Genomic DNA, 14,847 nt, shown 5'->3' with positions numbered 1-14,847 from the left:
TGCGTGGGTTTTCTCCGGGTGCTCCGGTTTCCTTCCACACCCCAAAAACGTGCTCTTAGGCTGATTGTCCCTAAATTAGTCTGCCCTCAATCTCCCGCAATAGGTGTAGACAAAGGTCATCGGTAGAGAAGGGCACTCATAATGTTAAAATGGCGGCACAGGCTCGTTGGGCCTGTGCTGTATTGTTTCCCATGCTGTATTGTTCTTTGTTAAATCTTTATGGGAACGAGATCTGGGAGAGGAGTTCTCGGAGAAGATTGGGACATGTTGCTGCATCAAGTATACTCCCCCTCAATATGTGCCAAGCTGAGTGTGATAAAATGTAAACTCCTTCACAGAGAATATCTAACTAGGGTTAGACTTTCTAGAACGTACCCAGGCACAAACCCCATTTGTGAACAGTGTCAGCAAGCTCCCACCACCCTCTCAGATTGTTCTGCGTTTGCCCATCAGTATATAACTACTGGACATCGATATTTGAGACAATTGCGGCAACGCTAGATAGGGACATAAATGCATCCCTTCCAGGCTGTCCTGTTTGGGGTCGTGCCTTTAAATCTGCTGCTGCCAAAATTCCAAGCGAATTTTGTAGCTTTCACTACACTCCTGGCAAGATGACTAATCCTGTTTATGTGGAAATCAGGTGCACCCCCCCTCACCATGCACTCACAGTGGGTGAAGGAAGTGGTAGATACCATTAAGCTGGAGAAGATGAGGTGCACACTACATGGGTCCACTGCTGGGTTCTATAATACAGGGCAACCATTTATAGAGTATGTTGGGATGCTGCAGAACCCCCCCCTCCCCCGATTGATGGATGCACCCTGAGTATGCCTGCCCACCCTGCTGAGGTGTGGGGACCAACACGACAACTTTTCTCTTTTCCCACTCACCCTCTTTCTCCTCCCTCCTTTGCTGTCTCTTTTTCTTTTCTCTGCTCACTAGTTAATAGCCTGGGCTGCATGGACACTCTGTTGATTCTCCAGTGGCGTTCCTCTGCTTTTTTTATATATTATTACCATCATTACTGGTGCAATTAGATAGGACTTGGGCGGGGTGGGTTCCAGGAGTACCAGGGGCTCGTCCCCCAGCCACGGGGAGTCCTGTGCCCAGTCACATTGGAATGTACACATGAGCATGGTGTGGATCTGTATCTGTGTTTGTTTGCCATGTAAAATAAGAAACTTTTCAATAAACATATCAAAAAAAAATTTTAATCATGTTTCTCTGTGGGATGTTTCTGCTGTCCTTGGCAATTTGTTGAAACTGTGTTGTCTGTAGCTGGTGTCTTTCATTGTTACTGAAGCAGTCTAATTTACATCATATTTATTTTTAATCTGAACTAATGCAACAGTCCTGTGGTTTTGATGTGTCCCCTGTGATTGCTCAATGGAGCTTGATTAGGGTTAGAAAAACAAAAGAACAAAAAAAATTACACAGGAACAGGCCCTTTGACACTCCAAGCCTGCACTAACCATGCTGCCTGTCTGAACTACAACCCCCTATCCGTTTGGGGACCATATCCCTCTATTCCCCATCCTATTCATGTACTTGTCCAGACGCCCCTTAAAATTCACTAAAAGATTGATTGCTAGGTTATGTCATGTGACTGAGGACAGCATTTTTCACAGAGCATTTTAGTTCTGGTTTTATTTTCGGAAGCTGCTTGAAGCTATGAGAGAAACAACTTTTTTCCTGTCTGGAGTCTGAAAATTGGAAGTCACCAGGAATTAAGTTACCTCTCTGAAATTTGGTTGTTTTCAGGAAATATCCTTCTCTGCAAACAGTTGGTCTGGATTTCTGTCCATTGGTATTACAAAGTTGAAAATCCAGCATTACATGAGCATTCTTGTGTTTCTGCTCAGTCTGAGGAAGAGGGTATGTCTGCTGGATGATGTTTAACTTGGAACAACAGAAATAGCTAGCTGTTAGGCATTATGCTGTATCATGTTTAAGTCTTGTAATTGGTAAATGTTGTGCTAATTATTTTGTTTTTATTTTAACTACATTCTTAAATAAACTTTCTTTATTGCTTCTTAGTGGGTCACTTGAATTACACCTACAGTAAAACATCTTTTGCTCACCAATGCCAAAATCAAATGTAAAACTTAAGGTCTAGGTTAACTTCACAAAACACTTAGGAGTCTTTGGCCTGGGTCTTAACACTATGAACCATAGCTACTTTTGGCAGCTGGCTACTCTTTCTCTCCTAGACCCTGAGAGACTAACCCTTTTCCTGAGTTTCCAAGAACACTTTATAAACTCTTCCCCCCTCAGGCAACATGAATCATTTGGGCCTTGTATCCAGGTAGAAATGCTAAATAGTTATCCTTGAGACCTAACACTCTTTTATCTTGGAAGTAAATGCACTGTTTAAAGTAGAACTATTTACAACCCAACATTCATAACACTTTTCTGGGACTTTGGAGACCCAGTAAGAAGTCTCACAACATCAGGTTAAAGTCCAATATGTTTATTTGGTAGCACAAGCCACTAGCTTTCGGAGCGCTGCTCTTCATCAGATGAGTGGGAGTTCTTTTCACACACAGGGCATACAAAGATACAAACTCAATTTATATAATAATGTTTGGAATACAAGTCTTTACAGGTAATCAAGTCTTAAAGGTACAGACAATGTGAGTGGAGAGAGGGTCAAGTGCAGGTTAAAGAGATGTGTATAGTCTCCAGCCAGGACAAGAGATGTGCATTGTCTCCAGCTAGGACAGTTAGTGAGATTTTGCAAGCCCAATCAAGTTGTGGGGATTACAGATAGTGTGATATGAACCCAAGATCTCGGTTGAGCCAGATGAGCCGCATCACCGACACAGATGCCATCATCTCAAGTGAGAATATCGTTAACCAGGTACATACACCTGCAACTCGGCCAACGTTGTCTACGTGATACACTGCAGGAAAGGATGTCTCGAGGCATGGTACATTGGGGGACCATGCAGACGCTACAACAACTGATGAATGAACACCACTCGACAATCACCAGGCAAGAGTGTTCTCTTCCTGTTGGGGAACACTTCAGCGGGCACAGGCATTCAGCCTCTGATGTTTGGGTAAGCGTTCTCCAGGGCGGCCTTCATGACACACGACAACGCAGAGTCACTGGGCAGAGACTGATAGCCAAGTTCCGCACGCATGAGGATTCTTGGGTCACTGGGATCTTGGGTTCATGTCACACTATCTGTAACCCCCACAACTTGACTTGGCTTGCAAAATCCCACTAACTGTCCTGGTTGGAGACAATACACATTTCTTAAACCTGTGCTTAACCCTCTCTCTACTCACATTGTCTGTACCTTTAGGACTTGATTACCTATAAAGACTCGCATTCCAACCATTATTTTGTAAATTGAGTTTGTGTCTTTATATGCCCTGTTTGTGAACAGAACTCACACTCATCTGATGAAGGGGCAGCACTCAGAAAGCTTGTGCTACTAAATAAATCTGTTGGTCTTTAACCTGGTGTTGTGAGACTTCTTACTGTGTTTACCCCAGTCCAACACCAGCATCTTCACACTTTGGAGACTGACAGGCACTGTTAGCATATAAGTTGTTACCATTGTCTCCAAGTGTAAATATCCTGCACCTTTTTTTCAATAAAATAATCTGGACCCTCTTTAATCTCCAATGAGCAAACCACCCAGGCTTGCTGTCTGTAGACATCAGAACACGACCCTCTTCATTTTACCTTAAATCAAAGACATAGTCCCAAAACATAATCTTATAAACCCCGTAAGTACTACAACTTCCTCCCTGGTGTTTCACCTTGATACCCCTTCATCTGCCAAATTCCCTCCCAACATAACAGAGGGCAGTTACAAATCCTCCCAAACTCTCTATATCTACAGATAATGTATGCCCCAAGAAATTCTAATCCTCTGTAAGCTCTGCTGTGACTGAAGATTATATTCAAGCTCAAATCCCTCAAACTGAGTTCAAGAAACTGGAGGCACTATCTGCATGCTTTTATTATTCCATAACACCTGAAGACATGGGTAGTACAGGAATTGCAAGTAGCAGGTCTCAGCTGATTAATCATGTTGTGAAGCTGAGTTTATAAAGACATGATGTGGGTATGCCGGCGTTGGACTGGCGTAAACACAGTAAAAAGTCTGACAACACCAGGTTTTAATCCAACCGATTTATTTGATAATAGACTCACAAGCTTTCGGGTTAGTCCCTTCGTCAGGCATTCACCTGACGAAGGGACTAACCCGAAAGTTTGTGAGTCTATTATCAAATAAATCGGTTGGATTAAAACCTGGTGTTGTCAGACTTTTTACTTTATAAAGACATACAGAATGTCTATAAAAAGTGTAAAATACTAAAGGGGAAACAGCAGGACAGGGTCCCTTTAAAAGCTGATTGTGTCAACGCTTGCAAAAGCTGTTTTTGTTCAAGGCTAAGATGTTTAACAATGCAGAGTACCCAAATGGCAACATTTGTTTCAGACCAAAAGCATCAGGGTTGTATTGATAACAGATTTTGCAGGCAGTTGCATTTTGATAGCATATCAGATTAAAGAAGACACTAAGCTAATAACCTATCAGTTTAACGATGGCACTCAGTGATCAGGACCCTATCAAATTTGAATTTACTATTGTTGTCAACCTCAAGCCAATCCAAGGACAGGAATGTTAATAGGTCATAAGGACTATAAAAAAGGAATGCACCTGCCTTGTGGGGAGTTAAACTGGAAGTTCCACCAGGGGTTGAGTCAGGAGTTCAACCAGAAGCAGGGCCAGACCACCTGAAACAGTTAAAGGCAGTTAGATTAGCTAGAGCAGTTAATTCTTATCTCTGCCAGTTTCAGATAGCTCTTAAAAATAATTCACTAACCAGCAAAAAGTAAAAATTCCAGCAGCACTTGCCAATAGCAGACAACTATAGAAGTCCACTAAGCTTCTGAATCCCATCAATTCCATTTGAGAGTGACTAACCCTTCGTTATTACTGTTTTTGGTAATGAATATTTCTGATATTATCCAAACAGCATTTCATTTGAAACATACCCTAGTTAATATGTTAATCATTGAGTTAATCTTTCTGTTTATTTAAACAAAAATACCTTGTTAATGATTTACTTGAAGTGAGTGTCAGGCCTTTATATTAATGAACCTCTAACCATTAATTAAGAACAAATAACATAGAGTGGCACAGTGGTTAGCACTGCTGCCTCACAGCGCCAGGGACCTGGATTTGATTCCTGGCTTGGGTCACTGTCTGTGTGGAGTTTGCACATTCTCCCCATGTCTGAGTGGTTTCCTCCAGGTGCTCCATTTTCCTCCCTCAGTCCAAAGATGTGCGGGTTAAGTGGATTGACAATGTTAAATTTCCCCGTAGTGTCCGGGGGACTAGTTAGGGTAAATGCATGTAGTTGTGGGGATAAGGCCTGGATGGAATTGTGGTCTGTGCAGACTCAATGGGCTGAATGGCCTTCTTCTGCACTGTAGAGATTCTGTGATGACTCTATAGTGGAACACCTCCCCAAATAATTAAGCAGATTGTGATGCGAGGTAAAGGGGATTAATCCCTGTGTTGTAACAATTATTGATTACCCACTGTTGGCTGTTAGCTCAAATGAGTTACCATCTCCTTCCAACTCTCAAATCAAATTCTTATTGTCTCCCTGTTCAGCAGATTCACCCCACTCAGTGCTTCAACAGATATCCCTGTAATATTTACCTTTTAGAAAAATGCCAACTACAGTTGTCAATTAACTGTAATAATTAACACATTATTATCTATCAGGGACCTATTCAACTATCACTGATTTGCAATTTTAAGTTAAGAAAATGAGATTAAAATTTGTTTGATAATACAGTATCATAGAATAGAAACACAGAATCCCTACAGTGCAGACAGAGGCCATTTGGCCCATCGAGCCTGCACTGATAACAATCCCAACCAGGCCCTATCCCCGTAACCCCACATATTTACCCTGCTAGTCCCCCGACTCTAAGGGACAATTGAGCATGGCCAATCAACCTAGCCCACACAATTTTGGAGTGTGGGAGAAAACCGCAGCATTCGGAGAAAACCCACGCAAACACAGGGAGAACATGCGAACTCCACATAGACAGTGACCCAAGCTGGGTTCCTGACGCTGTGAGGCTGCAGTGCTAACCACTATGCCACTGTGCTGCCCATAAAATTATGTGCTATGTCTTTATGTACTACTGATCCATTATTTATCAACAGTTTGGACTTAATTCCCAACACCACAAAATTCCCATTGCCACTTTGTTTAGAACACCATTCTTTTTAACAGATGAGCTTTTTGCTCACTCCTGCAATTCCTGTAGCAACGCTTCTAATTGCTCATTATCAATGAGACTTTACACCTTCAGCACCAGCTTCCTAGAATACATCATTGACAAATCTGTTCTTTCAATTTCCAGCAGAATAATTGGAGCCAACTCTCTCTTAAGGCAAACAGCAGATGTTTAAGAACTATTGGATTGTACGTTTTTTTGACTTGCAGCCAAACATTTTTCAGATCAGACTCCTCGCTTATGTATTTTAAATAAGAAGTCTCACAACACCAGGTTAAAGTCCAACACGTTTATTTGCTATCATGAGCTTTTGGAGCACTGCTCCTTCATCAGATAAGCTGCATCACTCACCTGATGGAGGACCAGTGCTCCAAAAGCTCATGATACCAAATAAACCTGTTGGACTTTAACCTGGTGTTGTGAGACTTCTTACTGTGCCCACTCCAGTCCAATGCCGGCATCTTCCACATTATATATTTCAATTGCTGGGAGCCTACTTAGTTCATTGAGACCAACCTGTCCTGTTTATGAGTGACTGCATCTGCATATGGTAACTGTAGTCCAGATTTTGCTGGACTTACAAAATAAAAGCTATGAAGTGGAACAGATGATTTAAAGTAAACCTCATAGCACCAGGGATCTGGGTTTCGATTTCCGGCTTGGGTCATTATCAATCAGTTTGGCCAACAGTGTTGCAGTGACCAGAAATGATACTGCAGTGCTCTGGCTGGAACCAAGCTCCCGGGCAGTTCTGAAGGTAAGTCTTGTGGGGTGGGGGGGCGGTAGTCTCTGGGATGAGAGATTGAGGGATGCCCTTAGAAAGTCAGGCGGGCTGGCCTGGGTGGTGAGTCTTGAAACTTCAAAGTGCTGGAGGGGAGGATGCCTCAACTCTGAGGGGGCCTTCATATTGAGGTGCACACCCCCCCATCTTCCTGCCTGAGATGGGGAAAAGTGTCCCACTTTAACTGCTCCCACCAGTGTAAAAATTGAGACTGAGTGGCAAAAAGTCCTTAAGTGGCCACTTAAGGGCCTTAATAGATGAAATGGTGGGTTTCCTGTCTGAGGCCCAGCATGAAATTGCATCTGGATAAGACCAGGCTGCTTTTCAAGGGGAAATCCTGTCCATTTAATTTTATGCTCTGTCTCCGCCTTAGGGGAGCATAAAAGTGTGCCCCATATTTATTTTAGCAACACTCAAAACATTAAAAAAAATTCACAAAGCAGGAATAACTAAACCAAATTTTAACATAGATATGTCTTTGCAACTCTGCCAATGAAATGTACCTCATTTAACTTCTTTTGACACCAACTTATTTCAAGTCTGCGGTGGAGATATTAACAGTTCACTCAGAATTCAATTTGCCTCTCAAAATACCATCAAAATAAAATGGTCAATTTGCTCTTTAAGAACAACAACAGTTAGCCCAATAAAAGCAAAATACAGGGATGCTGGAAATCTGGAATAAAAACAGAAAATGCTGAATAAACACATCAGGTCTAGCTGCATCTGTGGAGAGAGAAACAGAGTTAATAGGTAGAATCCTTTGGTCTCGTCTGTGGGGTGACCTGTTGCAAGCAAGATTGGTGAATTTGACATGCCAACAAAAACTCAATTCACTTGCAGTGGCACCAGAAAATACCATCTGCAAACAAGGATGGAAGATTTTTGCCAATGTTTTGAGTCCATATGACCCAACCAACAGAACAGTTAGCCTACTTGTTCTGGAAATCTCTCGGCAAGATTAGTTTTTGACTCTATAAAGTAATATTTGAATGTAGGCATTCAAAAGCAACTCAATCCTTAGCCAATATAGGCAATTTACAAAAATCTGTGTTTCATAGATTAATGTTTTCTGTCATATCAATTTATTTTTTTCCAGAACTGCCCAAGAGCTTTCTTGCAGTTTGAATTTTTGAGTAACAGTTTCCATGTATATGGAAATCTGGAAATGAATTATAGCATCAAGAAATTTATGGTGCTGTCCTGGGAGAAGGTAGTGAGGAAATGAAATTCCATTTGATAGTCAATCAACTAGTGTCTGGTGTTTGACAAATCCCAGTAAAGAAATTGATATCTCTTACCTATAAAAGAATTCCATTTGTGTGAACTGTAGCTGCTCCATTTAAATCTTTCTGTTTGACTTGTGATATTTGGATTTTTCCTTCTGTTTTTGACTAGTTGAATTGAGCTTTGTGCATTACAGCTAATGCAATTTCTTAGCTGTTCAGGAGATGCTGAAGTGGGTGGTATTTTGCTGTTACTATTTTAATGATTGAACAATTTGTCATCACCTTGACATCTCAGTGAAGCACCAAATTTAAAGGGCATGATCTTATCAGCTCGCAGTGCCAGTTGATCAGCGTGTCGAGCCAGGAAGATAGCATGTGAGGCACCAGCTAGAATCACTACCGCTCTGCAGTAACGGAGACCAAGCACAATGGTAACACTGGGGAGGGGGGAGGATTGGAGGCCGTTGAAGCCCCTGAGTGGTCTGGGCATAGCCAGACAGTGCCATCCAGGCATTGCCCAGCTACTACCCTGGCAGTACCCAGTCGGGCATCATGTGTGCTGGGGTAGTGCCAAGAGGGTAGGGCCTGAGTGAGGGTGGGACTATGAGGGGTAGGGAATTGATTGCATGCACACTGCCCCGTGGTTCCAAAATGTGAACAGAAAGGGGCCCCCCCCTCCCTGAATGTTCAGCTGGTTTGCAACCACAGGATGAATATCATGCATGTGTGTGCATGCCACAAGGAGCTTGCATAATAGCTTCATCCTTTAGAGCTCTGACATCTCTGGACTCTTCAAAGACTAGCCAAGGTCCCTGGGATAGCTCGTGGGGGACAAGGGCCTACATCAGACCCACAAACCTGTATTCAAAATACCCATCAATGGTCGTGACAGATTGTGTATAAGAACTGGTCCTTCTGCGTTTACTGCTGTTAGACTCACTAATGAACTTATCAGCAGCAAACAAAAATGAAAGAAAAACAATCTGTGATTACAGGAAGTAAACATTTAGAAGTTGAGTGGTGAAGTTCAGCTTGAGGCCCTGAGGACTACAGCAGTAGAGGCAGAGGGGCAAATTTTCCCTTTCTGCCCGCCATAGGAATTGTAATGGGTGAGGGGCAGACGATGGGAAGGTCTGTTGATCTCAAGTGGGATTTTCCGGTTTCGGGGTGAACGTGACCGGAAAATCTTACTCAATGAGCCTGAAGGTGGGGGAAGAGAGACTGTAGGAGAGACCATCTGTCAGGGGAGACAGTGGGAACAATCAGAAAGTTGATAGAGTCCTATATGATTCTGTGTATAGGTTGTGACTGGTGGCATATAGTATTCAGCCATCAAGATTCTCGCAGGCAAGTACAATCCTATCCTCTACCATGCACTTTTCAGTAAGGTCCAACTGAACAGTGATCAAGAGGAGAATAATTCCTTCTTTCACGTCATTAAATGTGATTTATTGTAGCACATTTGCATCCAATCCTGCCAAGGTCATCCAATAAAAACTTGAATATGGAATTTTCCTGCTCTATATGTGTTGACAACACAAATTGCAATACTGTAAGCTTTGAGCCTTCAAGTGATTTTTTTTTCTCAACTGTCTTGAGAATATTTACAGAGCATGGAGTGATATCTCATTTTTATAAAATGAGTGGGTGCTCTATTGCACAAAATTGGACAGCATGATAAGAGTCTAGGTAAAGTTTTACTGATGTTGATTTGAAAAAACACCTAGGTGCTGTCTGGATGTTTATCCTTTTTGTTGCATTCAGATTTTAACTCGATAGAATGGCAGTGTATTTTTGCACACCTTTTAAAACTGAATGGGTGCAAGCTAGTGACAATGTTTTTTCAATTCATTTTATGGAATGTGATCATCGCTGGCTACCAGCATTTATTATCTATCTCTAGTTTCCCTTCATAAGATAGTGGTGAATTGCCTTCTTGAGCCACTGCAGTCAATATACCCACAGTGCTCGTCAGGAGGAAGTTCCAGAATCTTGACCCAGAGACAATGAAGGATCAGTGATATATTTCTAATTCTGGATGGTGAGTGACTTGGGAGGGCAGACCTCCAGGTAGTGGTGTCGCCAGGTATCTGCTGCTCTTGTCCTTCTAGATGGTGGTGTTCATGGGTCTGGAAAGTGATGCCTAAGGAACCTTGGTGAATTCCTACAGGGCATCTTGTAGATGGCACACAAGGTTGCTACTGGTTGTTGGGGATGAAGGGATTCAATGTTTGTGGAAGAGGTAGCAATCAAGCAGGCTGCTTTCTCCTGGATGCTGTTGAGCTTCTTGAGTGTTCTGACTTGTGTCTTATGGATGGTGGACAAGCTTTGGGGGGTCAGGAGGTAAATTACTCCCCACAGGATTCCTAGCATTTGACCTGCTTTGCCATCCACAGTATTTATATGGCTAGTCCAGTTCAGTCTCTGGGTCAATGGTAATCCCTAGGATGCTGATAGTAGAAATATGAAGAAGTCACTATTGTTATTAACAGAGAGCTATTTAAACACATTAATATCATGAAATTTATCACCATTTGGGTTCCTGTGACTTTATTTTTTCATGATTAAAACCTAGACATGCTGCCCTAAAAGAGGCAGAGATTTAAGGAAGAAATTTCAGAGTCTGAGGCTGGGGTTTTCTGGTTCTGCCAGTGGCATTGTCGTGAGAAGAACAGGAAAATCCTGATCTGAGTACGTACTCTGGGAAGGACTTGACTTGGTCTTTCTCCAAAAGACCATCCCATTACACTGTGTTGTGTGTGCATAAAATAAATAAGAAGTGATTCAAAAGCATGATGGACAATTGTTTTAAGAGTCTTGGATCACTTCAGAATAACCTGCTTCGTGTAGTGGTTACAATGTCAGATATCTTTCTGTGCCAACTGATTCTAAAGAAGGGAGTTATGTCTATGGGTGATACTGTTAAATTGAAACAATAGAGATAGCTAGCTGTTAAGAATTATACTTTATCATGTTTAAGTAGTTTAATTGGTAAAAATTATGCTAATTCTTTTTATATTCTAAAGGTGCCTGGTGGCACAGTGGTTAGCTGGGACCTGGGTTCAATTTCTGGCGTGAGTCACTATCTATGCAGAGTCTGCACATTCTCCTTGTGTAAGTGTGGGTCTCCTCCCACAGTCCGAAAGATGTGCTGGTTAGATGCATTGGCCACGCTAAATTCTCCCTCAGTGTACCTGAACAGGCTTCGGAATGTGGCAACTAGGGGAATTTCACAGTAACCTCATTGTTAATGTAAGCCTACTTGTGAGAATCCTGACCTTAACCATGTTCTTAAATAAATAATTTTTGATAAAAGCTTCCTAGTGGGTCAATTGAATCATACTTGAAGCAAAACACCTTATGTTCACACTAATGCCAAAATAAACTGCAAAAGTTGGGGTCTAGGCTAATTGTATAACATACCTTAGAGTTTCTGGTCTGGTTGCCAACAGTAGCATCTTCCTCCTTTGTAAGGACAGATACAAGGTACTCGTTTAATATATCTGCTATTTCTCCTGTTTCCATGTGCAAGTCCCTTTTTTATCTGTAGTGGGCCCTCCTTTTTCTTTTACCATTCTTTTATTCTTTATATGCTTATCAAAGACATTTGTGATTCCTTTTATATTAGCTGCCAATCTCTTTTCATGCTCACTTCTTGCTCTTTTGATTAGTTTTCTTCACTTCCCTTCTGGTCCTTCTGTATTCAGCCTGATTCACCATTGTTATTCTACCTGACACCTGTCATAATGCACTTTTTTCTTTTCATTTTCACCCCGATGTCTGTCATTATCCAAGGTGCTCTCGATTGTCCTGCATTCCCCCTTCAAGGGAATATATCTTGACTTTGCAATATCTGTTTTTTGAAGGTAGCCCATTGTTCAATCATCATTTTTGCATCAACATTTAATTTTAACTCATTAGAAGCTTGTTAGTAACAATGTGCATTTTGTTATTTTGATTAACAATTCTAATACCTTTCCTTTCTGTAATTTGCTCATGAGTGAGAAAAATATTGAAACATGGCCCCTCAGGTGAAAAGGTTGACACTCCTGGTTTATTCTATAAAATCATGGTGTTACTCCATCTGCTATAAACAGATCAAATGTGTTCATGATCTAATCAAGGCTACGTTTCTTATGTTTTTTTAGATCTCAGTAAGAGGCTTTAAGTCCTTTGGAGTTGGCTGCAATGAAATCCAGCACCTTGTAATCAATGACATGGCAACTCTTACAAACAGCTGCATCACAGTAAGTGGACTGTTATTAAATCGACCATACATTATTAACAGTAATTTAATTGCTAATTATCTTCACCAAGTTTTTTTCTTTCAATTTGAAGTTTTTATTTGAATGCTTAAGAATAGTTGTTCCAAATTATTTTGCCTGTTGCATTAAGTGAATGAACTTTGAAAATTTGTGTCTCTCCCTTTTTCTTTTGTAAAAAACTGCAGGCACACAGGGCTGGCACCAGTCCCCACCCTAGCATTTTTATGTGTACATGAATGATATCTGCTGCTGGAATTTTTTTGTCGTGGTGCTTTTCTAAGCTATTCTTCACTTTCATTGTTTCCCTTTTTCACACAGCGAACTTGTTCACATGAACTAGGCAAACAAAACACTTTTGCTTCCCAAGTTAGCTATTAATGCTTCTTCTTGGTTAGACTGCCTTATTCATCCTTATTACAGGATTCTGTAGCAGGTTAGATTTTGCAATAATTCTGTGTATGAGGATTAGATGTTAAGCATGTGGGACTATCAAACCTTTTAGTTACCTATGTTGTTGTCCAATGAGAAATATGCAACCAATATCTCTAATTTAGGTCCTCCATTTAGCCCATTGTACAAAATCTTACAGGCCTGAAATATTGAGATGATGCTTGCCCCTGCCATTTACAACCTAATAAGTGTTGATTGGCATAAAGTGGTATTTCTGCCCTCAGTCGGAAGGAAGTCCCACGTGAGGACAGAAGTTTGATTGCCTGGCAGTTTTCTAGTCACAACACTGCAGTAGTTAGAAAGGACATTGCAGGGAGCTGCCTGGAACTAAGTGGCTGGAACTGTAGGATATGCAAGTGCCAGGAGTGCCAGGGTGGGGAGAGTCAGCAAGGCCTAGTGAGATAGGCACTTGGGATCTTGGGAATAGGCCTTGGAAAATGGGAGATCTGCAGATCACCAGACCTTAAGAGAAGCCTCCAGTTAGAAAGAGCCTTCTGATGAAGCCTATCTCATCTGAGCTTGTTTTCTTCCAGCCTTTCCACTCTAAATTGTCATCTGCCCGCTAGCCCAAAAATTGAGGTAGGGCAGGTAAAGGCCTTAACTGGGGCAAGGGGGACTTCGGGTGGGGGAGTGTAAAATTTCTGTCCACAAATTCAGTAAATTGATTGCATTGAATACTCAACTTTTGTCAGAACATCATTACAGAAAACCAGGCTCACTGCATGAATATCAGATTTGTTTGATAGAATTGAGTTGGTGCAATGTTGTTTTTGCTCTGGCTTCTAATTTCAAATTTAATCATACACTTGATGGGGTATGATTAAATTTAAGCTACAGTTGAAAAATTAGCGCAAATTGCTACTGACCATCATGCCCATATTAATTGAACTAATTTGGGCTGGCTGCCTTGCTACAGTAACCCTCAGATAAGTATTGGGAGATTGAAAATAAGGTGGATTTGGGATGGAAGAGCTCTTTGGAGTGCATATAACCACAAGGACTAGTCCTGCTCATTCTAGTTTCGTTTGAAGGGTTTTGTAAGACGAAACTTATAATTTGTTACATGTGTCCACGAGAGCTTTTTGATGCAGTACGTTGACAATCCAACCAGGGAGGGGGCCATACTAGACTTGATATTAGGGAATGAGCCAAGTTATATGATCGATGTTTCACAGGGGAAGCATTTTGGGCTTAGTGACCATAATCCATAAGATTTCGGATAGTTATGGATAAGGACAAGAGTGGCCCTTGGGTGAAGGTGCTTAATTAGGCAAGGAGCAATTGCATCCAAATTAGACAGGAAATGGAGAATGTGGATTGGGAATGGCAATTTGAGAGCAAGTCCACATCTGACATGTGGGAGGCTTTTAAAGGCAAGTTGATTGAAGTGCAGGACAGGCATGTCCCCACAAAAACAAAGGATAGAAATGGCAGGATTCGGGAACCATGGATCACAAGGGAAATTGTAAGCTTAGTCAAAAGGAAAAAGGAAGCATATGATAGGGCTAGACATCTAAAAACTGACGAAGCCCTTGAGGAGGAAAGTGAAAGTAGGAAAGAACTTAAACATGGAATTAGGAGAGCTAAAAGGGGCCTTGAAATGTTTTTAGCAAACAGGCTCAAGGAGAATCCTAATGCTTTTTATACATTTATTTGAAGCAAGAGGGGGGGCAAGAGAAAGAGTAGGCCTACTAAAGAATAACAGAGAGAAATTATGCATGGAGAAACAGGAAGTGGGTAAGATTCTTAATGAGCACTTTGTATCGGTTCACCAAGGAGAAGGACATGATGGGTGTTGAGGTCAGGGATAGGTGTGTGAATGCTCTAGAGAATGTC

General features: G+C 41.5%; 1 protein-coding gene across 1 annotated transcript in view; it reads left to right on the top strand.

Moving 5' to 3' along the window:
- Nucleotides 1-14,847, top strand: part of fbxl13 (F-box and leucine-rich repeat protein 13) — a 246,667-nt gene that overhangs the window by 155,063 nt on the left and 76,757 nt on the right. The window contains exon 14 of the mRNA XM_080207484.1: nucleotides 12,445-12,543. Within this exon, the coding sequence (XP_080063610.1) occupies nucleotides 12,445-12,543 (99 nt within the window). The remainder of the gene's footprint in view (nucleotides 1-12,444; nucleotides 12,544-14,847) is intronic.

Source organism: Carcharhinus amblyrhynchos, chromosome 19 (assembly GCF_965287045.1).
Source record: "Carcharhinus amblyrhynchos chromosome 19, sCarAmb.v2.hapA, whole genome shotgun sequence".
Taxonomy (NCBI): Eukaryota; Metazoa; Chordata; class Chondrichthyes; order Carcharhiniformes; family Carcharhinidae; genus Carcharhinus; species Carcharhinus amblyrhynchos.
Note: the sequence above shows the minus strand (reverse complement) of the source record. Positions and strands in the feature narration are given on the sequence as shown.